This window comes from Equus caballus, chromosome 28, assembly GCF_041296265.1.
Source record: "Equus caballus isolate H_3958 breed thoroughbred chromosome 28, TB-T2T, whole genome shotgun sequence".
NCBI lineage: Eukaryota > Metazoa > Chordata > Mammalia > Perissodactyla > Equidae > Equus > Equus caballus.
The window spans coordinates 36,225,770-36,251,992 of NC_091711.1; the positions used below are offsets into that span (position 1 = coordinate 36,225,770).

Sequence of the window (26,223 nt, forward strand, 5' to 3'; positions counted from 1 at the left end):
CTCTTTCTGCAGCTCTTCCCCAGGTTCCGTGGGGAACCTTCCTGGGCTGGAGCGGCGCTGTTGACGACCACTGGGTTATAGGGACTCTCGTTTCTGGCTTCTCCTGGAGTGGAGTTACAATTTGTTTTCCTTGTGTTTTGAACCCTCGGTGCCTAATTTGTAACCTAAGTAGATGACATCTTTTAAGGACAAAGTTTTACTGCTTTTTGAGTGCTCGTCAGGAACTCGTTCTTCAAAGATGGCCTCTTAGTATTTGAAGAACATGCTGCTTTTAAGACTTGATACACAAAATTCAAGATTTATTTTTCCTACAAGAAAAAGGCCAAACACCAGTGTCTTATCATACAAACAACTATAGAAACATGCTGTAGTGACAAATTAAACTCTGAATCACAACACAGGAATAAAACAGTATCTGGAGAAAATATTTAGGAATATTGCCAGTGTCTTCCTGCTTTTTAAAAAATCTGTTTTGCATATAAGGAAATGGCTTGGAATGTTATGTGCTGCAAGAATGTTTTGAGTCCTACATACATGTGAAAATATTTTTTTGTTGCTACACATATAGTCGTTTTTATTTCTATCACAGTGAAGAAAATTTAGTCAATAATATGATTTCCCAGAGGCCATGTCACCTTTAGTAGCTTACTGTATATGTAAAAGATTGGGGCTGTTGATGTATCTTTCTGTGGTATTTTCTAATATCTGAGCTGTAGGACAGCTTTTAAAAAACAAGTGTCCACTGGGCTTTAATTGGGCCTGGGCTGAAAGAATCATCCTGATGCTTTGATGGGTCCAAATATATCCTAGTTCCTCAATACATGTCTTTGTGACCTTGTAATAGTAGGTTGCAGTGTGCCGGTGTGTGGGTGTGGGTGGACATAGTGATGACCAGAAGCACCAAGCACTATAAAAATGAGTTTGCAAAATGCAGTCATTTTTGAATGGTCCTCGAGATGTCCATGAATGGTGCTGGTGTCCATGGATGCAGGTTCCACTTTCTGACCTCGTCTCAGACTTACTGGCATACGTTACAAATCTTAGTTTAGGATGTTGGCCGTGTGCCATACACCTAAATTTGCAGTCCTTGTAGTAATTCATTCTAAATTTTTAAAACAATCCTCAAAGCTTTTCCTCTTGAATAGCTAAATTTATCGTTAGAAGCCTGTAAAATCCTACATTCTTTTCATTAGACTGAGACTGTTGAGTTTTTATATATTGCTGATGTATAATGAGAACGAAATCATAGTTTGGCAGCAGTCCATTCTGCGCATGGTTTTCTGACATCAGCTTAATAAACTGTAACGGAAGCAGGATAGTTTAGAGCCTTGTGGTATGCGTTTTAGTAAGATGCGGGTCTACATCATTGGCTTGTAGCCTTAACGACTTTCTGTGGCCCCTTATTTTCCCCTTTAGTTATTTTTATTAACAGGAGCTTGCTCTCCCCCACCGCTTCTCACTTTATAAATGAAAGATATGGTTTGGCATGACTGGAAATCAAATCAAATCATGGGAGGCATCTTCTCTTTCCAACTTAAGATTTTGTGATTCCCTGTGGAAAAACAGTTGAATTCTGCCCTCTGTCACCTTGCTTGGCTCTTTCCAATTCCTGAGATCACTGCTCAGCTTACTATCTCGAATCCTTATTCTTATGGAGCTGGACACTCCCCACTTTGCTCCCTACACTTGAGGCCCAGCACCAAGGCCTGCCTTTCTCCTACCCTGGACGGTCGCTCCTGAATCCCAGAGCCTCAGGGAGGAGCCGGGCAGGTCCCTGTTTTCTGCTGTGCCCTATGCACGGTTAGGACTCCTCTGGATAGGCTCTGCTTCATGTGGAAGATGTGGAGTGGGTAAGATTATTGGGAAGTACTAGGTAGGTCACATAAAATAAAGGTTTAATCTTAACTAATTTAGATACCTCTCTGGGATTCCCCAATAGGTGATAGCACTGAAGTTTCTGCTATTCCATAGCAAAACAGGTAAAATGTTAATTGAGAGGCAAGGAAATGTTAGTTTCTGCTCAGTGAAAGACCATAGAGAGCAGAGACTTAAAACATGAGAGTTTGGAAATTGAAGTTAAAATGAAGGGACCAGTCAGAATAAAAATAACAGAAGGTATTCAGGATTTTAAAGGATCAACACACATTGTAGAAGGAATCTTTACTTTTAGATTGGCTTTCCCTTAGAGGAAAGTCTCACTAATTTCAAAAAAACCTTTCCCAGCCATTTTCAGCCTTTCCTCTTGGCCTGCCGGTTGAGAGAGCTTGGAGTACATGGGCTGAGTGTCCAGGTTGCATCTCTTTCGGCTGCATATGTTGTCTGGAAACACAAGGGAGCCTCTGTGCATTGTGTTCGGTTAATGGACTGGTTTCACTTGCTTGTCGCCCAACCTTCTAATTTGTCTCCAACCAAACCAGAAGTGCCGCCTTCTATTAGAGTCTAAACATTAGACTGTAGCCCTGAATGTAATCAGTGACCACTTGGGAGTCCAGGACAGCTTTGACCCTCGTCAGTATAGTCGGTAAGCAGCCAGCATGCTCTCTAGAAAGAAAAACCTGCAATCCACGTGAAAGTACTCTTGGGCCGTGAGTTAGTTCTCCAGTATATTTAAGGTACCACTTGATTCTGCAAGGCTGACTTAACTAGCTTGAACCGTGACTCCAACCTGCATCCTTTCACCAGTTCTAAACACATAAAATGAGTCACCGGCCTGTTTTATGAAGTTGGATGAAGCACAAGAACTCAGTCTACTCTCCAGCGTCCGGAGGGGCAGGGCTCGGAAAGGACACTGTGTGCCTGCGGGATGGCTCGAGCTGGTTGGGAAGCTCTGCTGTGGGCCGCTGTGCGGTGTATGGTCTGGACGGGACTCCTGGGTCCTGGGTCTCTGCTGTACAAGCTTTAGCATTGTCCTGGCCTCGCCACAGCCGCCTCTGACCATGCTGACAATGACACCTCGTCCCTTTGGCTCCCCGCCGTGGCAGCCCTGCAATCAACTCACCTCTTTGTGGGCTGTGCTCACCATGGGGTTCGGGAGGTGGTTCATGACCCCCAGTTCTGCTTGCTCCCATTCCTTCTCAGACTCAGTTTAGAGTCTGAAACCTCTTTCTGAGGTTAAAAAAACTGCCGTAGATTTTCTTCAGCTTCTTACCTGATTTTGCTAATCTCCCCATTGGTTTAATTCTATTCCTGGGCAAGTGACTTCCTCTCATTGATATTCTTAGAAAGCAGCCTTTTTCTTATTTTAACACTTTATTCACATTTTATTAATTTCATAGTTTTCTTGGAAGGCCAACCGAAAACATGTCTGGAACACCTACTGTGTGCCAAGCCATGTGCTCTGTGCCTTATTCTCATAGCTCATTCATGAAATGAATGCACCAGCTGGCTTTCCCCTTGGACACTTTCACAGCAAATTCAAATGAGAACTTCCAGAATGTGGTTGATGAAGTCAGCTCGTGGGCTCTGCTACTGTATTTGTCACCATCTAAGTGAAGGCCCATCGCCCCTGAAATTTCAGAAGGGTAGAACTCACTGCCCCATCAGCAGGGACCGAATGTTAGGAGGGAACGGAGTAATGAAGAGAGCAGAGAATTGATGGAAGAGAAAGGGTGTCTATCCCCGTGTCCCTGGAAAGCTGACTGCGCATTTCATCCGCCTGCAGTACCATTTTATCCTGCTGGTGGGAAAATCTGGAAGAAGACCTTTCCTCTGGCTGGGGGAGGTGTCCACGAGGATGCAGTGTTGAATCCGCCATCTTTGTGCTATACATTGGCACAAACCAAATGGATCTTTGTCATGTTCCAGCCTCACCAAGTCAGCTCGGAGGCAAATGCTAGCCCTTCTTTGGGTCAAAATTGTGAAACAAAGCAAAAAATGACTAATGCGACCTTTCCGAATCTCTGTAGAGTGACTCCTCTCCCCACTTTTTGTCTTTTCCCATTTCAAATTGTCACAATTATTAAAGGTTAAATGTTTGGAAGGGACATGTGCTAGCCTATGTAAGAAAACAGCCCATTTTGGGGACTGTTTCTCCACAAGACCATTCTTGGTCTCTATATTCATACACATGGGAGACCAATGGGAGAAATTGTTTAAATGTGTTGGGTATAAACTAGTGTTACGTCATGGGTCATCTGGCATGGTTGTAAGAATCAGTATGCCTGGCCTGATAAAGGAGTTTGTGCTACTGTAGTCAGTATCTGGGAGATGAGTTCGAATGCTGAGATGCTTTTAGGGACAAAGAACTGAATCTAGGAAAGTGGGAAAATTTAAGCCACGCGGTCATTGCTTATGGAGCCATTAGTTTTGCTCACCAAAGGAGTGGGTCCCTGGCTGTAAGCATCCGTATCAATACCCTTTCTCCTGCGGTGGCTCTCCTACACAGCTCGGCTCAGGGCTGCTGGTCTGTCTTGAATATGCATTCAAAACACTTGGGGAGACTGACAAAGATACATGTTCTGGGCCATATGACCAGCAATTCTGTCTCCTTTGGTCTGAAAGAAGCCAGCTCTGCACATAGCCAGCTCTGCACATGGCCAGCTCTGCACATTGAGAAAATTTGTCTAGCCTGTCACCACTTCGTTGTGTACTTTGAGCTGCGTTTCATTACTAAATGAGAATCAGGTGAGATTGACTTCTTCTGCTCTTAATCTCCAGGGCAGAAGAGTGACACCTGCCTCAAGGATTCCCTGTGTTCCTAACCTCCGACAGCACGGGGCTTCATGGTGTCACACCCTGCCCTACAAGTTTTCTCTCACCCCTTCATTCAGAATGTAGAACAGCATTATTTCTTTGAAAGATCTGCCCCTGAGTAATGTGGGGAATATATAGATATATATTTTAAGTAGAAGAAACCAAACTTCAAATCATGTAACTCTTTGTGCTTGAATCTTACAATAGGCTCCTAGGGGCAGAGCTCCAAAGTCTTTCTACTAGGGCGACCTCAACTGCATTGTCAGGAGAGGAGGGAGGAGCCCTAGAACCTTTACGCCTGAGGCTGGGACTGTGGCTCCCTCAGCATGTGACTTCTCCGAGTGTCTTCAGAGGGCCCCTAGGAAGCGAACTAGGAACTGAAAATTAGGTGATGGGATTATGGGATGTACATTTGTCAATTTCCAGTGATTCTCTAGGCATGTTTTTTTGTGTGTGTGTGTAAATGGGACTCCCAGGATCCTTGACTGGGGTGGCTAATCACCAAACCTCACATTCTCCAATATTTCTACTCTTCTGTTAAATTTCTTTTAACAGAACAGCTTTAGAAGGTAGCCACGTCTGACATTTCGAATTTCACCTCCATGTCTCCTTTCCTTCTGCCTCCCCTGGCTTTCTCCAGAAGTCGCTGGGGAGTGGTGAAAGAATGACATCAGGCAGCAGGAGAAGGACGAAGAAGAAAAGTTCTATGGAATTACAGACTGTCTGATCTCCCTACCCTCAGCTGCCCTCCCCAAAGCATGGGTGTGGGTGTGTTGACCCCAAGGCCCACCCCCACCCACGTTGGGGGTCGAGCAGAATGTGTTGAGAGTAATGCCTGCAAAGTAGCAGCTCCATCTGTCTGACTGTCCACGGGCCATCGCAGCTGCCCCTGGGAAGCATTTCTGGCAGCTCCTGGCCGGCCTGGTTCTGTTGCATTGCAGAGGCTGAGCAAAAAGGAGGGAGGTGTGTCACCGGGCAGAGGGAGCTCCAGCCATGCCGGCAAGGATTGTCCCACAGACACTGAACCAACGGAGCACAGAGACAGAATAGAGAGGACCAGTTCACCACTCACCTGGCACAGTGGCCGTTATATTTGCTGCTGATCCTAGTCAGTACCAGGCAGACCCAAGGCTACCACGGTCTCCAGCTGCCAAATTATGGCTCTCAATGGTCACTGGCAACTGGATCTAACTGATCTCTCTCAAGCTGGAGCTGCTACTTTTTATTTTTTGTTTTTGAGGAAGATTAGCCCTGAGCTAACATCTGTGCCCATCTTCCTCTACTTTATATGTGGGGCACCTGCCACAGCATGGCTTGATGAGCAGTGCATAGGTCTGCACCAGGGATCTGAACCAGTGAACCCTGGGCCACCAAAGCAGAACACATGAACTTAACTGCTGTGCCCCTGGGCCGGCCCTGGGGCTGCTACATTTTACTGCATCCAAGACCAGGGGTCCTGAACAAGAGAAAGAGGACTTCTGAAGTAGCCTAGGTTTTCTTGCTCTTAGTACTGATCTGATCATGAAGGAGGAAAGAGGGCAAGTCAGAAGAGGACAACTCTGAAGGCCAAGTGGATCTCTGACAGCCAGGTACAAAGCCAGACTCTGGATACTGAGCCGGTCTCCAGCTACTAGTCTGTTGGGAAGCCCGCTTGAAGGCAGGTCCTTCTGAGGTCAAGGGTTCTAGGCGACCCAATGCACAGAGAAGGAGGAGGTCTCTGGCCTTGTCCTCACCACACCAATCTGGCTCTGAAGGACCAAAGGACTGCTTTTATGCCCCTGGGAGCCTGGATAGGTCTCAGCTGATTACCAAGCAGTCTATATCTCTTGGGGATGACCAGAAGCTGCTCCAGGCCACGGACACTTTCATTTCTGCCTCCCTCTCTCCCTTCCCTGTGAAGTGAGGCGAAGACACATCTTGAGTGGCAAAGCGGGCCTAGAGGGGATAGCCTGGCTCTGTCCCAGTATTCCGGGCTCCGTGTGGGACCAGGAGGCTGGTCTGGCACCTACAATGGCTCTAGCACCAGGTGCTTGGCGGTTTGGGACAGCCCTGCACCCCGTCTGGTCATGGGGGGTAGTCTGTTATAGGCAGAGAGCTTTGGAAAGGGAGTCAGGACTACGTTCTCCAGCTCCGCAGTTAAATTGTTAGTCAAGTTCGGGTTAAGCAAAGTTAAAGCTAATTTCTTTACTGCAGGAATCCCAACAGACTTTGACGTGTAATGTGTAACATCAACCTCAAAAATAGAAATAAAAACAGTGTTTCCTAAACATGCGTGACCATGAACCCCTTTTGTAATCTTGTAATTTGTAATTTTGTAATTTGTTTGTGAAATGCCGGCCTAGAAGCTACCATCATCACACTCTCTGATCCTGTGTCATCGATCTGCTGATTCTCTCTGGTTCCTCCTATGCTCTTGAGGAGGAAACCACATCCTGGTGGGAATTCAGAGAGAATTCCTGGTGGTGTAACACAGAAGGGGGGAGGAGCCCTACCCTACCTAACGCCCTCCTCGGAAGTGGAGGGCCTTTCCTCTGCGGGGACCAGGAATGACTCCTAAAGAAGCTGTGGTCTGCTCGTGGCTGTCCAGTCTGGGCATGAGCAGCATTCTAAGAGTTTCCCTCTGCTTCTGTTGTGTTCTGAAAGGCCCCACTTGTCACACAGGATCTGGTTTCTTTCCATTGTCCTCGAGATCCCCCCGATGGTCAGGCCTGGTGGGGCCTTGCCTGCGGGTCTGAGGGGCCGTCTCTTGAGCCTGGCTGGAACTAGTGTGGGTCGGTGGTAGGTGCCCCTGGCTGGGCTTTTCTCCTTTTGTTTGCAAAACACTGTCAAAAGATTATTGCCTCCTAAATTGCTGAGGTCCCGACTACAGAGTCTGCATTTGATGTAGAGGGGGACAAGCCTTAGAGGAGACCTTGGCCCAAAGGCAAGCAAAACACCAACAAGAAGTGTGAAAAGTAGCCACACGCAGACATCGCACTTGGTGGTCTGAGGCAGGGAAGCAAGCATCCGGGGAGTGGGGTGATATGACACCCGTCTTTAGGGCCCATTTTGAGGAACCTGGAAGCTCTCAAAGGCCCACCACTCAGCGGGACAACACTGGAACGTCACGGCAAAGGAAAGTGGGGACACGTAAAGATACTCAGCTGCTGGGTCAGAGGCATTTAGACAGTACATTCTCAGGCCCTCCATTCTGTTCCCATCGGGAACCAAGGCTGAGAAGGAAGACGAGGCAGGAGGCGGGAGGGTGTGACGAGCAGCCTGCACGGGGCTAGTCTGAGAAGAGGCTGGCGAATGACTTCCTCAGGTTGCGGATGGTCTCGGCCTTGGCCTCGTCCTCACTGGGGGGCCCACGCTGGGACGCATCAGACGTGCTGAGGCTGTTAGTCAGGGACTGTGATTTGCTGAAACAGAAAGGCGAGAGGGGTTGGGAGCGACAGGGCCTGGACCCCCAAGGAAATGAATTGTGGGGGTCTTGCCTGGAAGCCAGCTGGGTGAGCCTGGTCATCAGGAGGATATTAAGACCAGAAACCAGACACCCCAACGCTTCCGTGACTGACATCACACACATCACTGAGCCTGCCATGTGGTCATGGGTACCCTCCTTTTTTAGGTACAGAAATTGGGGCTCATGCAAGTGATAGGGGAGCAGCCAAGGCTCACATTTTCCACTACACCAGGCTGCTCAGAAGGCAGGGTTACTAGAGAGTAACTTGACCACTCTCCTGCCTGTGTGCACAAACCCGCTTCGTGGAGGGTAACGTGCTGGCTCAGCGTGGGGTCCTGGCTGCTCCTCCCGGGGCTTCCAGCACGAGTCCGGGAACCAAGAGGCCTGTGTTGCAGAGCCCGCTCTGCCATCTGACCCCTCTCGCCGTGGGCAAGCAGTGTACTGCTCAGGCGTCCTCTACCTCGTGGGTAAAAGGGAGGGTGGGTGTAGCCCGCCACAGGCCCTTCCAGCTGTCACTCGGGGCTTCAAGTCCCCCCGCTTCCCCAAAGCCTTTGCCGCGGATTCCAGCCTGCTCTGGGATTCCCACGGTGCCTGCTGTTCGGGGCGCAGCGTGCCAGCCTGCAGCAGCTACTCGCTGAGCATGCCCTTTGCGCTGGTCTAGGGCCAGGGGCCGGGCTGCAGAGTTGAACGTGACTCAGGCCCTGCCCTCAAGAGGCTCACTGTCAGGGGTGGTGGTGATACAGCTGTGTCACGAGTTTAAGAGATCCATGCACAGTCTTGTCATCCCATTAACAAATCGAAATCCTCTTCAAAACAGGGACTATCTTTTTCTACTCCTCGCTTGTTCTGCACGGGTCCTTATCCAGCACTAGGCAAGGAGCGAGTGTTTGATAAACACCTGCTGACTTGACTTGAACCAAATAATACGTGAGAGCAGTAAACCAGGAGGTTTAAGTGTTTCTAGCCAGATTACCATAATGTCAGTGTCCAAACCTGGCTTAAGTCCCACAGCCCTTGCTTGTCCTGGCATTACCTGGGCTGCATCTTCTCACATGGTGAGAGGCTGTCACAGATATGCCTGTATAATGCCAGCAGTGTTCTAAGCACTGACTGTGCATAAACTAATTTTAATCCTTATAATAACCTTGTAGGGTAAGTACTATTGTACCCATTTTGCAAGTGAGGAAGTATAAGCACAGAGAGGGTGAGTAATTTTTCTGAGGTCACGCAGCTTTTAAGTGGCAGAACTGGAATTTGAACCCAGGTAGTCTGACTCCAGAGTCTGTGCTGTCAATCACTATGCCATTTTTCCTGGAGGGCTACTGGTGAATATCTATCAATAAAAATGCATTTATCCTTTGATCCAACAATACCATTTTGCAGGTATTTTCTCTACAGCTGATCCTGCACACATAAGAAATAGCGTGTGCTCAAGGTTATTCACTTTAACTTCTTTGTAAGAGCAAACTGAATTTCTATTTATGGTAGATTAATTAGATAAATTACAGTACAACTATACAGTGGAATACTATACAGCTGTGAAAAGGAGAATAATGAACTCAGTGGAAGAGCTCCAGGATTTATTGTTAAACGTAAAAATCAAGGAGCAGAATGGTGTGGATAGCGAATACCACCATTTGTGTTAAAAAGTGGGGGGAAAGAATCAGAACATATATTTTTGTATTTGCATAAGCAAACACTGGAGGAACAAATACACAAGGAAGTAACAAAAGCGGCCCCCTCTGGGGAGCAGGACGCAGGAAAGCATTGGATGGGAATGAGGTGGGAGTAAGGCTTTTCAGTGCATACTTCTGATATCATTGATATCTTTTAGCACTTTGAACCATGTGAATGTATTACCTATTTGAAACAATATGTTTAGCATGACCTGTGGACTGGACGTCGTGTGTTCAATTCTAGCTCTTCTACTTACTAACCGTGGAAACTTGGCAAGTTATTAATCTCTTTCTCTGATTACTCATCTGTAAAATGGGGATAATAATAGTTATTAACTCCTAAGCTTGTGAGAATTAAAAAAAAGAAAACCGACTAGGTAAAGTGCTTGGCACACAGTAGGAAGACAACAGAAGCCAGTGGTGAAACTATGATTATCCATATTCATGTTTGGAGTTGAAGGAAGGGAGAAACTTTCCAAAGAAAACACATTTGGGATCTTTCTGACCTCAAACCAAGTGACGGGGTCGGGAGGAAAGCGGATGTGCATGTGTATCGTGTTGGTTTGTTTACAGAAATGATGACGACCGTTCCTCCCGGCTCTGTGGTCTGGCCGTTTGCAAGGTGACGTTGCAGGTCCTCCCATCAGAAGTCCACTTCCCCACCTCTGGGATCCGGGCTTGGCCATGTAACTTGCTTTGACCAAAAGCATGAGACGGAATGAAATGACATTGTGAGGCTTCTAAGGCTGGGCCTCGAGAGGCCTTGAAGCTTCTCCTTTACCCTTTTGGGATGGAATTCTACCATGTGAGGAAGCTGGGCCCGGCCTGCTGGAGGACGAGGCCCACAGAGCCAGCCAACACCAACAACCAGATGTGTGTGTGAGGCCCTCTCAGACCATCCAGCCCCAGCTAAGCTGTCAGAAGACTGCAGTCGTACGAATGATCCCAGGAGAGGAGGCTTGCTAGACTTAGTAAATGAAAATACAGGACATTCAGTTAAACCTGAATTTCAGATGAAAAACAAATACGTTTTTAGTATAAGTATATCCCATGCAGTATTGGAGGATGTGCTCAGACTCAAAATTATTCATTGCTTATCTGAAATTCAAATCTAACTGGGCATCCTGTATTTTATCTAGCAACTCTGCAGAAAGAGACCAGCAGAAGAACCTCCCAGCTGAGCCAAACTCAGAACAGATTGCTGGGCCAAAAAATTATGAACAAAGGAAATGGTGGTTTTCTTAAGCCACTAAATTTCAGGGTAGTTTGTTATGCAGCAAGAAATTACAGAGGCAGGTGCATATGGAGGATCATGGTGGGGCCTAGTCTATACTCTCACCTGCTGAGCCCTGCCTGCCCCCCAGTTTCCATCCACTAGGCCCGTTGCTGCCTATTTAAGTCTGGGTGAGGCCTCAGTGGATCTTTGTCTCTGGGTCCCTGACCCTGAGTCAGCCCAGCTCTGCCCACACCCCAGCTCCACCCTAGACCTTTCCCAATTCCCAAAGCACTTACTTGAGATGCGGGTGGGGTGGTGCTGGCTTCTTGGATTCTTCACCTTGTTGGGAGGTGCTGCGGCCTTGAATGGGGGGCCGGGGCTGTGAGGCGAGGGTGGCGCCTGGCTTGGAGGCCTGGTTTGGAGAGCTGCCACTGGATGCCCGGGACAGCTGTGGAGAGCCTGGCGATCTCTGCTGCTGTGGAGATCCGGACGGGGGGCTCAGGGGCTGCTGGCCTTGTGGGGAGAGCCTCTGCTGGGAGGGGCTTCCAGACCTCGCGGGCTGAGGAGACGGAGATTGGCGAGGGCCCCCTACAGGGCAAAAAAATTATTACACCCCCATTTTTCTAGGATAAAGACGGCTGTGTGCCAACATTGCTTCGAGGATGTTCATCACAGTGTTTTTTATAACGGTGCAAAACTGAGAACAGTATAAATGCCTGACCATATGGGAACTGATTAGGGACATTAAGATACATCCATGTAACAAAAGACCCTGTGGTCATCATGTATGATGTGGCTGAATAGTGCTAAATGACATGGGATATTGTTGACAATATATGATAAATATATACTGCTAAACAAAAAAAAAAAAGCAGCTTATAAAACAGCACCTATGGTTTGATTCCATCTTGGTGTGGGGACCTGGAATTGGCCACCCCAGGATATGTCTCTTTGGCATCAGGATTATTTGAGGCTGATTTCTTTTGATAAGCTGGGACAGGGAAGGAGGCTCTGAGGAATGGAACTTGCCCTTCGTTAGGACACATTTACATTTGTAAGGTAAATCTCTATCTGTAAAGGTGCCTCCCTCTCTGTACCAGGAAGAAGAAAGGCGATGACCTTCTTTCTAAAAACTCTTAATCAATACCAAAGGCAAGGACTTAAATCGGCATTTTATTGTGCTAGTCTGGTAACCTCCTGTAACTGACTTCCCTCCCCCTCCCAACGTTGGCATCTCCTTAAAGATTAAGCATCTTTCTTTAGGCTGGGAACTGATTGCGGTGCTCATCTGTGACCCCCCCCCCCACCTCCGCCCAGCCCAAGGCAACACACCTGCCACCCCACGGCGTTCACTGGGACAGCAGACCTATCTGTCGTTTCCATCCAGTTCTGTGCTGACAGAGTGGCCTTGTGACTATTGTAAAAGGGACATTTCAATCACATGTGAAACACCCTGTTTGGGGGTATATAACCACCACGTGCACCCCACTTCTTCGGTGCCCTTTCTTCCTTCGGGAAGAGAGGCCCCGGGCCATGGTTCCTCATAAAGCTTTGTTTAATTTTCTCTTGCTATTCTGTCTCATGTGAATTTAATTCGTTCTCTGGCCAGACGAACCCACATTTGGGAAGAGGAAATGTCTTCCTCCCCTACATTGGCATATATGTATAAAGCCATGTGGGGGCTGGCCCCGTGGCTGAGTGATTAAGTTCGCACGCTCCGCTGCGGCAACCCAGGGTTTGGATCCTGGGCGCCGACATGGCACCGTTCGTCGGGCCACGTTGAGGCAGGCACCCCACATCTCACAACTGGAAGGACCTGCAACTAAGATATACAACTATGTATGGGGGGCGTTGGGGAGATAAAGCAGAAAAAAAACCAAAAAAAAAGATTGGCAACAGTTGCTAGCTCAGGTGCCAATCTTTAAAAAAAAAAAAAGCTATGTAAAAAAGCAAGGGTGGAAGGTTACACAGTAAAATCAGTGGGTCTCCAACTTTAATGTGCATGGGAATCACCGGGATCTTGTCAAAATAAAGATTCTGATACAATAGGTCCGGGTGGTGTTATGGACTGGATTGTGTCCACCCCCAAGCCCCTCCTGAATTCATAACTTCAAGTCCTAACCCTAAGTGTGACTGTATTTGGAGACAGGCCTTTAAGGGAGGTAATTACCATTAAATGAGGTCATGAGGGTGGGGCCCTGATCCCATAGGACTGGTGTCCTTCTAAGAACAGAGAGACACCGGGGTGTGCATACAAACAGAGAAATGGTCACATGAAGGCGCTGTCTGCAAGCATGAGGAGAAGTTTCAACCCTGCCAGCACCTTGATCTTGGATTTCCAGCTGCTAGAACTGTGAGAAAATAGATGTCTGTTCTTGAAACCACTCAGTCTGCGGTGTTCTGTTACAGCAGCCCAAGCCGACTGATACCGGCAGGGTCTGTGATCCTGTACGTCTAAAAAGCTCCGAGGTGATGCTTCTGCTGACCATGCTTCAAGTAATGAGGCACTGAGCAGTGATTACAAAAGTTGGGGGCCGGCGCAGTGGCATAGCACTTTGGCAGCCTGGGGTGTGCAGGTTTGGAACCCAGGTCGGACCTATACACTGCTCATCAAGCCATGCTGTGGCAGTGTCCCACATACAAAATAGAGGAAGATTAGAACAGGTGTTAGCTCAGCGACAATCTCCTTCAAGCAAAAAGAGGAAGACTGGCAACAGATGCTAGCTCAGGGCCAATCTTCCTCACACACACACAAAAAACAAAAGTGGTGGGATTCTGAAGGATTTTAATTCTCTTTCTTTTGCTCACTGATGCTTTTCACACTGAAGATACATTACTTTGGAAACAATGAGAAGAATTATCCCTTACTTTTGGATAGCTCTCCAAACTTTTCTAAGAACTTTCAAAAGCAATATATCATTTGATTTAGAGAGAGGCTGGTCAGAAAGATACCATTCTTCTCATCACATAGAGGTGAGAACTGAGCCTCATTAAGGTTTCATACCAGAAGGAGCAGCCACTTACAGCTGGCAGAGGATCTTGGCTTCTCCCCGTCATTGCACAGAGCGTATCACCTTTTACCGACAAGAACAGGGGCAGCGTAAGCTTGGGGACGGCTAGCCACCCAGAAGTGACTTTGAGTGGAATTCCAAAGCCCTGAGCAAATTAGCAGCACTCTCCTCACCGTCTAATCTGGGGTGTCAGGATTGCGAGGGTGAAGTGCATCTTGCCAGAGCAGACTGGCTGCCTGCTGGTCTCTTCTCCCCAGGACACGCCTGCTCCAGGGAGAGGGAGATGCATCGTGGTTATTCTCGCCATGCTTTGTAGACATCACTTTAGATGGTTAGGGGACTGAGAGTTAAAAGGGGCCAGAGCCCATCTCTGTAGGCCTTTCATAATGTGGCCTCTACATCTGAGCTCCACAAGTCTCTACTGAGCACCGGTTTTGTCCCCGGCCTGTGGCTGTGCATCCTCGGAACAGCTCTGTGAGTTAGGCATTATCATCACCCCCATTTTTACAAAGAAACTGAGTCCCAGATATACTGTGACTTGCTCAAGGTGTCACTTCTAACTAGGAGAAGAGTCAGAATTCAAACCTAGCTCTCTTTGACTCGAAAGCCCTGTTTTGTTTTCTCTTTTTTCCTTTCTTTTACTCTACCACACAGGGCAAGATCTTTGTGCAAATTAAGAAATGAAGAAAATTAAAAATCTCCAGGTGGAGACAGCTCTGAGCCAGGCGCAAGGTGAGGAGGACTAGATTTCAGCCGATCTTCCCCTTCAGATGTCATCTCACCGGGCACATTTGCGGAGGGCACGACCTGCATGTCTGGTGGCCCCACACCATCCTCCAGCAGGAGCCCCAGGTCCTGACTCAAGCCTTGCCATTCACTTGCTCTGTGACGTGGGTAAGTCACTTCTCCTTTCTGAGCTTCTGGGCCCTTGTTTGTAAAGTGAGGTCGTTGGAATAGCCATCAAACATCCCTCCCAATCTGGACAATTTTGTGAGCCTGGCAACACTTCCTACGATGGAACGAATTGCGCCACCAGTTTGGCGTGTGGCTTTGATTCTTTACCTTTTCATGACTATCTGTCCCAGGAGACTGGAGGACCACTGATCTCAAACTCAAACACCGATAGGGCCAGGCAGGTACATAAATAAATAAAACAACTGAGTGTCAGAAAAACTATGGGGCGTTAAAATTTTTTCCCAACCTGAGGTAAAAACATAGTTCAGAGAACTCTTTCTCGAAAGAAGTGCAAGCGTAAAGAAAATAGCAATTTTCTTAGTGACACTAGGGAGGGGTAGGGCCTGAGGCAAATGGTGGAGGCCTTGCCCAGCGCAGCGGAGCAGCTGCTAGTAAATGTCAGCGGACAATTGCTATGTAGGAACACAGGCCCGTTGTTTCTAGAGCTTCTGCTCTATCAAGAGAAGCTGGAAATCTAGATGTTTATGTAAAATCTCTTGATTTTTAAATGTTTGCTTACTTTTTTGTTTTTTAAACCCACTGCAGGTCAAAGAAAATATCTATTTTCTACTTTTATCTTAAGTACCCCCTACTCCCAGAGCCGACAATCTTGAAAAATCTGGATACTCGTTCACTCATTAACTATTCGTTGGGTCCCTATTATACACCTCGGATCCATCAAGAGACACTCTAGTTATTTCTTTCAGCTTCCTGTCAAAGCAAACAATTTAGTATTTTTTATTTGGACACATACAAAAAACCTTAACATATATAGAACGTACTTGCCTAAGCGTAGGATGGGTGCTCAAAAACGATGAGGCTCATTAAAAGAAAACTTCACTTTACTGAGTTGAAAATGAACAGTGAGTTCAGAAACCAGTTAATAATGTGATCTTGTTATTTTGAGAACTCAATGAAAGCATTGTTTTTTAATTAGCCTTGTTATTTTAAATCTGCATGTTAATTCAATGAGCATTTTCTTTAATTATCTTAATTAGTTTTAAATGGATTGTTTTTCAACTCACTAAAAGTGTGTTTGGCCTCATGTCTCTTAAAATAATATCTCTTTATCAAGTATGTCCCTACTCTGGGCTGGAGAGGAAACCAGAACACAGCAGCTCTCTGTTTTAAAAGGGCTCTGTTCAAATGTGTTTTAAAAAGTCAGTCCTGAGGCAGAGGCACAGCCAAGAGGCTGGCAGGGGGAGGAATAAGCCATTTTTGCACATTTATAACTCTAGAATTATCTAGAGTTAGGCACGAGGGCAGTGGGGCTGAATTAATTATAAGGTTTGTTAATGATAATAATCATTAATAATAGCTAGGAAGACACAAGTTAATAGTAAGTTTTTAATTGTAAAAGTTATATAGTTTTTTCTTCTTTTTTTGTGTGGAAGATTGTCCCTGAGCCAACATCTGTGCCAATCTTCCTCTGTTTTGTATGTGGGTTGCCACCACAGCTTGGCTTGACAAGCGGTATGTAGGTCCGAGCCTGGGATCTGAACCTGTGAACCCAGGCCACCAAACTGAGTGTGCTGGACTTAACCACTATGCCACTGGGCTGGCCTTGTACAAATAGTTATTAATAGTAAATATCAGTAGTAAGAGCTAACACATAGTAAGCTTTAGCTCTGTGCTGGACCCCTTACTAACTGCTTCACGTGCAATATCTCATAGACAGCTCCCCAGAACTAAAGAGGGCAGCTGTTATTTCCTCTTTTATCATTGGGGAAACTGAGGCTCAGAGAAGTGTTGTCAGTTGCATAAGACTGTGAAGGTACTGAGACATGGAAGAGAATTCAAACACAGGTTTATCTGCCTGAAGAAGAATCCCAATGTTCATTTGTCCACAATGGAATAAGTTATGCGATTTCCCTCTCCTTGAATGCTTTCTGCTTTCCCAAGAAGAGAAGCTGAGACAAAAAAAAAAAAAAAAAAAAAGATGAATGGGGCATTTTATCTAAGACCTGTGGAAGAGAAGCCATTTAGTGCCCAAGGCCGATTTTCCCGTGAAGCAACGAATCCGTTACTTTAATAAAAGCAGCTGGGAGGACCACCACATGATAGTGATGCTTTCTTTCTGATGGGTTTTAGAGCAGATCCTTAAAAGATTTCCGGGAAACTGCCTGGCCTGGCTTCTTGATGCAAAGCTGCCCTGAAGCTCCGCGCAAAAAAGGTGCAGGCGGACTTTCTTCCCAGGCTGGCAGGCAAGAGCACCAAGCAGCTGACATTCCGCGAGAAAGTTCGTTATTGCTGCGCGTTCTTTTCCTCTTGTCATCAATAGTTTATCCATTTTCTAACAAACGGTGGCATTTACATAGCAATGCTGGAGTACCCTTTGAGGAACAATTTCAGTCTAAGAGGTTAGATAGAAAGGTCCTTGCTTCCTTCCTCACGCCCTCCCTCTGTCTTTCCTTCTCACTCTAGCTGCTTGGCTCATAAGTCTATCATCAGGCACCACTAGTGGCTAAGAAACAGACACTTTCTAGAAGATCTGAGAGGCCAGACTTGTCCACCTACCACTTTCTTGTGCTTCCTTGGACATCCGCCACTGCAAAAAGGAAACACTGAGTTTTCACGGTAGAGGGGTTGGGAGGCTGAAAACGAGAAAATCGATGGGGGAAGTCCCTAGCACAGTGCCTGCCACATATTAGGTACTTTCTGTCTTCCCTTCCTCCTCTCCTGACTTTTAGGGGGTGACAAACCTCACAGTCTCATTCATTCTGCATATGGAGCGAGTGCACATATTCTGTGGATAAAGTATTAAGACGGCTTTTTCCAGAGTGCCTTCTGGAAATCCCACATGGATCCCTCAGTGCATTGCAACATCTTCCCTGGATGGTGTCTCTCGGTGGCTTGTCATGGGTCCTACCTTGGGTGGGTGGGCGTGCCTGGGGCTGTCCAAGCGGAGGCCCCAGCTGGGCTGGCCCGGGGGATTTTGCTGGTTTAGTCTGTGGACCCTAGAGCAGGCGAGGAGAAAAGAAGCCTGTTGTGATCACCACAGCCATTTACTTCCTGGGCGGCAGGGCAGGATTAATAAACATCTTTTCATTATTGAGGTGAAACTTAGATAAAGTGCACAATTCTTAAGTGTACAGCACAATGAATTTTTACATGTATAAACATCCATGCGACCACCACTCAGATCAGGACAGGACATTTCCAGTGGAGAAGGCAGCCCTGTGTCCCCTCCCAGCCAGCAACCCCCTCAAGTATAACCATTATTCTGACGTCTATTATCTTGGATTTGTTTTTGTGGAGAAAAAGAGGAGCAGGTTTTGACAGTTGCTTTTCCAGAAAGCTGGAGAGCTGGCAAATTCTTTGGAGAATGGTCTGGTAATCCATGAAGAGGATGGTGGGGTGGGGGGAGCTTTGCGGGAGCTTGTTGAGGTTGGGGGATGGGGAAACGGAAGACACAATAGTCTCTATTGACTGGTGCCCTGGGAGCACACGAGGGGCATGTGCGTACACGGGGGCGTGCATGCATGCACACAATCACACACACACACTGCTCCCTGCTCAGGCCCAGGATGGAGGGCACAGAAGGGACAAATGGCTTCTCAAGTTCATAGTCTCTGCCCACAGATGCCCAAAGCCCAGTTGAGAACAGGTTTTTCTCCCCAGGGTGGTGGAGGGAGGAAGGGCCCCTCAGCCCCCCAGCTCCCCTGTCAGGAGAAGGTGGAGGCTCTCCCTGGTGCCCAGCCTCCATCCACAGCCCATTCCCTTCTCCCCACAGTGGTCCCCTCCTGGGGTATCTCCTTTGGGTCTGGGGCTCCCCATTCCCAGACAGCCCAGCATGTCTCCTGGCTACAAAGTCTCCTTGCTCCCCAGGACCTCACCCAAGGCCTCAGTGGCGAGGGCACTGTGCCGCCTGGCATCAGGAATTGGCTCATTTTGGAGACAACGAGGTCGGCCATCAGCTGTTTGTCCTCTTCCACGTGCTCGCCAATCAGGGGCATCGAGCTGTCCATCACCTGCGGAAGAGAAAGGAGGCCTGAGGGACCCCTAGCTCGGAGTAGCCGGGCAGCTGGGCAGGGCGTCCCAGCAGCACGGGCTCAGAGCTCTGGACAGAAGTGACCACTAGATGGCGATGTTCTCCACGCAAACACCAGCCCGGCGCCTGCAGCTGGGTGAGCCCGGCGGCGCCCTCCAGTTCCCGTCAGCTCAGTCTAATCCACTCCCTGGATTCGGTTCACTTCAACCCACATTCGCGGCACTACAGAAACGCCACCGAGGGCCAGGGAGCTTTTGCTGACCTTTTCTGCTCTTTTCTTTGGGGAGCCAGTCTCCGGCCCCTCCTTTCCCGCTTTGGCCCCTCGCCCAGGGTCAGGGCCAGCCTCCTGAACTTTGGCCCAAGGTCAAGGCTTTCCACAAAGCCGGAAGCAGTGAAGGTGGGGGTTCGATTATGACAACAACAAAAATGACAGGGGCTGGATTTGACCCGGGGTTCAGAGAAGAGGGAAGAGGAGAGGCCTGTTCTCCCGGGCTCGCCTGGAGAACTCCTTCCCCAGCAAGCAGGCTGCTTCTCAAGGCAGGCAAAGCCTGAGGGGTGCATTTACCCATCCTGCTCTTTTTGCAGCTGGGAAACTGAGGCCCAGAGATGGGAGGGGACTTTTCCAAAGTCACATGGGCCAACGATCTGGGTGGTTCTCCAGTCACTGGCGGCTGCAGAAGGTCTTGGCAGCCCCTCTCTCCTCCTCCGCTGTGCGAGTCCAGTCCTGTTCACCCCCCAGCCCACCAAACGCACTGTCTGTTTCCCCTTTACCCAAGCTGGGGACTCACCACGTCCTCTCTCCCATCCAGGTCCTTATGCACGCTCTTCCCTCCGCTCCCTCTTTACCTGGCTAACTCTCATCCATCAGGAGACACCCAGCGAGCCTTCCTCTGGGAAGCCCTCTCTGACTGAGCAAGCTCTGAGGAGCCGCCTCTCGTCTGTACTCCTGCTGTCCTCACTTTGGTCGTCCCACTGGAGAGCTTACCCCACAGTGCTGTCATCTCCTGTTTACTCGTGTCTCCCCAACCACACTATGGGCCCCTGAGGTCAGGGATGGGCCCTGAGGCCTGTTAAACAGGTAAGCCCTCAATGACTCCCTGTTGAATGGAGGACTAGAAAGTCCTGTCACAAGTCCTGCTCATAACGATCAGGATCCTAATAAGTACTGTATTTTATTGAGCACTTACTATGAGCCAGACCCTGTTCTAAGCACTGGGTGTGGATGATCCACACACATCTCGGAATAACTCTTGGTGGAGGCGACTATCATTATCTTCATCACAAGGATGAGGAAACTGAGGGTCAAAGCAGCAGCAAGGTCAGGGACGCATCACTAGGAAGCGCTGAAACAGCTCCCTGTGGTAAGAACCGGGAATAGGAAAGCCGGGTTCCAGGCCTGGGTTCTTCTACGGGCTTGCTGTGTGATCTTGGGCACGTACTTTTCCTCTGTGGGCCCACTGTTTTCCTCAACGTAAGCTGAGGGGTTTGGGCAGCTGGGAAACCCTTCCGGCTGGGACTTTTAGGGACCCAATGTGGTTGGGAAGCTGGAAAGGAAACTCAAGGATGTGAATGCTGATTCTTGCACGGTCCTGAAAACTGTCCTCGCATTGAGCTCCTCATGGGCTGGGCCTGGGTCCTTGGCATCCTGGATCCCAGTGCCCGGCACACGGACAGTCTCTCGGTCAACGTGGGCCGAGCTGAGTTATAACTGTGGGGTGTGTCTAAATGTGCACAGGTCTGTCCTTCCCCCTGACGCTGCCCACCCCTCTCTGTTCTGGTTTCTGTTTCCGACGTTCCCTGCAGTGGAAAACAGCCACCACGAGGAACCTGAGGTCAGAGGATTTTGGAATCCCCATGGTGGACACAGCCTAAGGAAGTGGACACTCTGGTCTCCCCAGGGAAACATTTTTCCAGTGAGCAATGTCACTCTCTGGACAGGTCATGGAGGTCAAGTTCAAGGGTCTTTCCCCTGAGTATTTCGCTGTGAGGATCTTCACAAAACATGTCACACAAATTTTGTGTTCTCACCACAGAGGTGGATGAAGAAACCAGTATTTTTGCATCTCTTCTGCCTTTTTTTCCCAGCTGGGGAAAATACCTTTTCTCTTCCCGGTAGCAAGCTCCCCATCTCCCACCATCCCACTCCAAACCCCAAAACAAGGGAATCAATGCTGTCATGTTTTTGAGAAAAAAAAAAAAATCTGAAAAGCCATCTTTTTTTTTTTCCTGGAACATTTCTGAGAAGTCGTTTTCTCGTTTTTTGAAGTCCAAACCCACTAATTTTGCCTTTTGTTTTTACGTGAAAGGGCTTTCATCCCTGGCCCTCCGAGCGTCTGGAGGCAGGCAGTCTGGGCCCACGGGTTCAGAGTTTTGCTTCCTAAGAGGCGGAGCCCTTGGGGGAGGAGATAACGCCAATGCCAGGAGAAGGGGCGGAGCCAGGAGAAGGGGCGGAGCCATGGGCCAGGGCTGAAGAGGCCAGGGTCCTGCATCTGCTGCTCGAGGGTCACCTCTCTGGATGGAACTCCGGGAGGCAGGGTCCCTGCTCCCTGGCTCGGGGCCTGTGCCCGGGGTGGGGATTCGATAGTGAAGGAACAAATGAATGCTTGTGTGTGTGCCAAAGCTGAGTTCATGTTGGTGGTCCTGTGAGGGGGTGCAGAGGCAGGAGGCAGGAGGGTCTGGAGAGAGGCAGTGCCCCGGGCAGAAGGCCGGGGCCCACCCTCCATCTGAAGCTCCCAGGGCCTCCTCAAGAAGGTGCAGACTGGTCCCCCAAGGGGCAGCCTGGCTCTGGCTCGGAGGCAAGTGTGCAGGCCAGATGCCGGCCCCTTCGATGTCTCCTCTGAGATGAGGCCCCTGTAGGAATTTCGGGTACAGTGCCCAGTGGAGGCCAGAGGGACAGCGGTGCCTGGACTCGGGGAGAGCTGTTTCCAGAGCAGGACTGAACCCGCAAATACAGATGTACTCCTTGTGGGAGCTCCCCGCCTTTGCCAGGAGGGGGAGGGACCGTGTGTGCCCTGGGCGCCCTCTCCTGCCCCTCCAGGGGTGGCCACTCTCCGGGCACAGGTGTTAATGCCGTCCTGGCAGGGCTGCAGGACAGCAGCAGGGCTCCCACCCGACGAGTCGGCTGCTGCCGCCATGCTGTGGGGCCCGGGGAGGGGCGCGGGCATGCGGGCCTGGAGGATGCACTGGCTCCTGTGGTCACCCCGGCCATGTGCTTCCCATTAGCAGCCCACACCCGGGGGGGTGCAGAGCCCTCCATCACTGGTCTTGGCCTTGTGTCAGTGCTGCCCCTCTGCTGTGGCTTGAGGAGAAGGCCATGGGAGGGGAGGGCTGGGAGGGCTGTGAGTGCCGAGACTGAAGCTGGGGGAGAAGGAAGAACTCTGCGGAAAACCGTGGAGAGCCCTGAGCTGGGGGGGGGGGGGGGGGGGGGGGGGGGCGGGGGCGGCAGGGAACTGAGGAGGGGAGCGGAGAATTGTGGGACCTGGAGACACAGAGGGGTCATGGAGGAGAGGGGCATTGTGGGATAGAGGGAGGCATGGAGAGGAAGTTAGGGGAGAGGCGGATCGTGGGACCAGGAGACACAGAGGGTTCATGGAGGAGAGACGGGGATTGTGGGATTGGGAGAAACACAAAGGGGGATTTATGGGGAGTAGAGGAGGACTGTTGGATCAGGAGAGAAACGGGAGGAGTCACGGAGGAGAGAGGGGGATTGTGGGACTGGGAGAAGCATGGAGAGGAAGTTGGGGGTGGGGCTGGTGTAGGACCACAGAGACGTGTCGGTGGCAGTCCTGGAGGATGGCAGGGGGTGGTAGGGCTGCAAGAGGGTTGGGAGAGAGGGTCTAGGACCCACAGCCCCTGTCGAGCTTCTCTCTCACAACCATCCTTCCCTCCATCCACACCCCTGCAGGGCTGTCCCCTTTCCTAACCCTCAGTGCCCTGCCATTACTTGTTTGTCATCCTTCCCTGCCGGCCTGCACACCCCACGTCTGTCTTGTTCATGGCTGAGTCTCCAGAGCCACGCCCGTGCCTAGCCCACTGTGGCCCCAGAGTACGTGTTTGTTGAATGAACAGACGATGGACTCCCAGCATGGTGACCAGGGAAGTGTGCCCTCTTTATACACTTGGACAGGGAGAAGATTTAAGAGGCCTAGTGGGACAGAGTCTTGCCCACTCCTGGCCTGATGCTCCTCCCCTACCCTTAGGCCCACAGATTGGGGAAAGTTGTCCAACCTCATGCCCGGGCCTCTCGAGGCGCCTGGGTTCTGGAGCTCAGAACCCCCGGGCACGAAGGCTTTAGATACAGCTGGCCGGGGATGGGGAGGTAGTGGGGGCAGCAGATGAGAAGTCTCTAGGGGGAACTGCACACTGAGGCCTGTGCTGCGTGCGCCCCGTCACAAGCCAGACCACAGAGACCACACTCGGGGGCCTTCCCTCTGGCAGGCCTCCCAGGAGCTGTGGCAGTCCAGCCTCCTGCTTCATCCCTCACCTCGATGATGTAATCTCTGCCATCCTTGCTGTGGACGGCCTTGACGGCGCAGATGTCCAGGCCGCCAAACATTTCTGAGCAGCTGTCTACCCACAGCCTGTACCTGCAAGGATGGACAGACAGACCATGAGCGTTAAGGGAGAGGGAGCAGGGAAGAGGGGGCAGAGGGAGAGAGAGGCAGAGAGAGACACACGGAGACACAGAGGCACCCGTCAGAGATGGAGCAAGAAGGTAAGAGATAATGAGAGACAGAGATGCAGCAAAAGAGAGAGAGACACAGAGAGAGACAGGGAGGCAGAGGGAGAGACAGGGACACACAGAGGGAGGAGCAGAGGGAGAGGGAGGAAGGCAGAGAGAGAGACAGAAGGGGTAAAAAGGGAGGCAGAGACATAGATGGGCGGTGAGACAGAGACAGAGAGAAGGACAGAGGAGAGAAAGGGAACCAGGAAGCCAGGATGAGGGGGAGAAGGAATGAGAGTTGGAGAGGTCTCAGAGACATGGCCCCCAGCCCCACCACCCAGAACCTTCCACAGTAGTAGGGGGCTTGCCTTGACCCCCTTGGGAGCCATCCCGGACACCCAGCCACCCCTGCAGTCCTTTTCCCTTGAGAAAGCTGCTCAAGGCTTCCAGAAATACCTCCCAGGCCGCCTCCCAGCCCCAGTGCCCGGGTCAGAGGAGGGACAAAGGGCGCATTCTCCTCTGGGCCTGGGGGCGGGCAGCAGGGCTGCCTGGCGGGCTGCAGGGCTGGGGGCCTGGCCCTCTGGAACTTTGTTCCCTTTCCAGCCACTTGATGGCTGCAAGGCCAGTTTGCTTTGCAGGGGAAAGATCTCAACGCTGGACTTTGACCCTGCAACAAGGGGATGGTTGTATCCGGAGAGTTCTTCCGGGCTTGCACTTGGCTTCCCTTCTGGTGGCTGGATTTGGGAGTCACAGGGGACTTTGTGTCGACGTTCTGGCTTCCATCCCCACTCTCCAGGGTCACACGGGGCATGCCTGCTCTGAGATCTATTTGTGTCTCTGAGCTATAAGGCCTGGAATGAGGAGAGATCATGGCTGAAGTGCTCTTAGAATCAACTCTCTCATCTTATCTGCCAGTGCCTATTGAAGTCCAGAGAGGGAGAGTGGCTTGGCCGTCACACAGCAAGGCAGTAATAGAGCCAGGATTACTGGGATCTCCCGACTCAGTCCAGTTCTTTCTTTCCACTGTAGCAAGGAGCACAGGAGATCACGGAAGTAAAAGGAAGGATGAAAACTCACGCCTTTTGAAGTCCTATTATGCACCAGGCATTCTGTGGGGGGTGGACTCCTCATTCTCTCTAAGCCCCACAACAATCTATCAGGAAGGTTTAACCCATTTTACTGATAGGAGGCTGAGGCTCAGAGGTTACTAAGTGCCTGTGCCTGCTTCCACACCCAGATCCTGTCTGACCCCACAGTCCACGCAGGCCACTCTTCCTCTCAGCTGGAGCGCATCCCAGCCTGTTCTCCCTCAGCGTGGGAGACCGGGGCCCCGGATTCTTGTGTTAATTTCCTCAGTAATTTGGTGTGACCTCTCTCTCTTGCACCTCTCTTCCTTTTCTGTAAAATGGGGAGGCCTGATTCCGGTTGTGCATCAGAATCACCAGGAGAATTAAGCAAATACACAAACAGCTAGATATGGGGGGCTCCGCTCCACGTGAGAATAATCTCTGTGACTTTTTAAAGCTTCCCATGTGATTCTGACATGCAGCCACGTTGGGGACGACCTTTGGTCCTTGGAGCTCTGAGAGCCCCCTGGGATCTCTGATCAGAGTCCCCGTATTTGTCACCAATGGCTGAGTGGTGGGGCACTTCCAGCTTAGGGAGACCTGTGCCCTGAGACACCCTCACAAATCAGGTTTCTTCTCAAGGGAAGATGGGAGTCTGGACTAGGCCCAGAGGCAACTGGTTTCTAGGGGCTGTTTGCGAATGATGAACTTCCAGGTGAGTTACTGGCTGCACCCCATGGGGCAAAGGCCCCCTCATCCCCCACCAGGGCCAAGGAAGGGACTTCAGGGTGGAGCTGTGTGGGAGGGATGGAGAACATGGGGTGGGTGCTCCCCTCCAGCCAGGTGGAACCAGCACCGAGCAAGCAACATCATTGGTTTTCCCAGGAGGCAGGCTACTTGGCGAGCAGGTGAGCCAGGTGGAAGGAGGGCCAGAATCACGGGATTTATGGGCCCCAGGGAATTTTCCCCTGTGGGGATGGAACTGGGGAGCTGGGCCCCAGACCTTAGGGTGCTTCCCATGACTGTGCAGAAGGGAAATGAGTGCCAGGCCTGAGCAGACCACTCCCATGGGACGCCCCTGCAGGGAGGGCCCCTGTGGCCTGGGACAGAGCAGAGCCAGGGAGGTGCGGCCTGCTGGAGACATCCATGAACAGGTCATGAGGCAGTGGAGAACACCGGGCTCACATTCTAGAAAGGCCATGGAGAAAAGGGCCACGGCTGTCCCATGAATGCCCACTGGAGGAAGGATGTGACTGCCCCAGACCAAGCGTCTCAGTTGTGCCAGGTAAGGAGCACAAGCCCTTCGAGAGGAGTTAGCACAGGTGGGTTCCCAGGGTGAAGGGAACAGCTCCCACCTGGGGTTGCCAGGAAGGGAAGGAAGCCATGTTTCCTGGCCCCTCCCTGCCATGGGCCAGTACTGGGTCAGGTCCCGAGCCTCCCTCTCTCATTCAGCCCTCTGACTTGAGTATTATTACCTCCACTTCACAGTTGAAGAAGTTCAGAAATAT

The 26,223-nt window shown here is 50.2% G+C and overlaps 1 protein-coding gene across 2 annotated transcripts in view; it reads right to left on the reverse strand.

Moving 5' to 3' along the window:
- Positions 1 to 282: 282 nt before the first annotated feature.
- SYN3 (synapsin III) overlaps positions 283 to 26,223 on the reverse strand; it is a 460,518-nt gene continuing 434,577 nt past the window's right edge. For both annotated transcript variants that reach the window (XM_023631109.2, XM_023631110.2), the window contains exons 10-14: positions 23,469 to 23,571; positions 18,831 to 18,965; positions 17,864 to 17,951; positions 11,326 to 11,617; positions 283 to 8,093 (exon numbers count right to left, since the gene is read on the reverse strand). In XM_023631109.2, the coding sequence (XP_023486877.2) occupies positions 7,961 to 8,093; positions 11,326 to 11,617; positions 17,864 to 17,951; positions 18,831 to 18,965; positions 23,469 to 23,571 (751 nt within the window). In that variant the 3' untranslated portion in view covers positions 283 to 7,960. The remainder of the gene's footprint in view (positions 8,094 to 11,325; positions 11,618 to 17,863; positions 17,952 to 18,830; positions 18,966 to 23,468; positions 23,572 to 26,223) is intronic.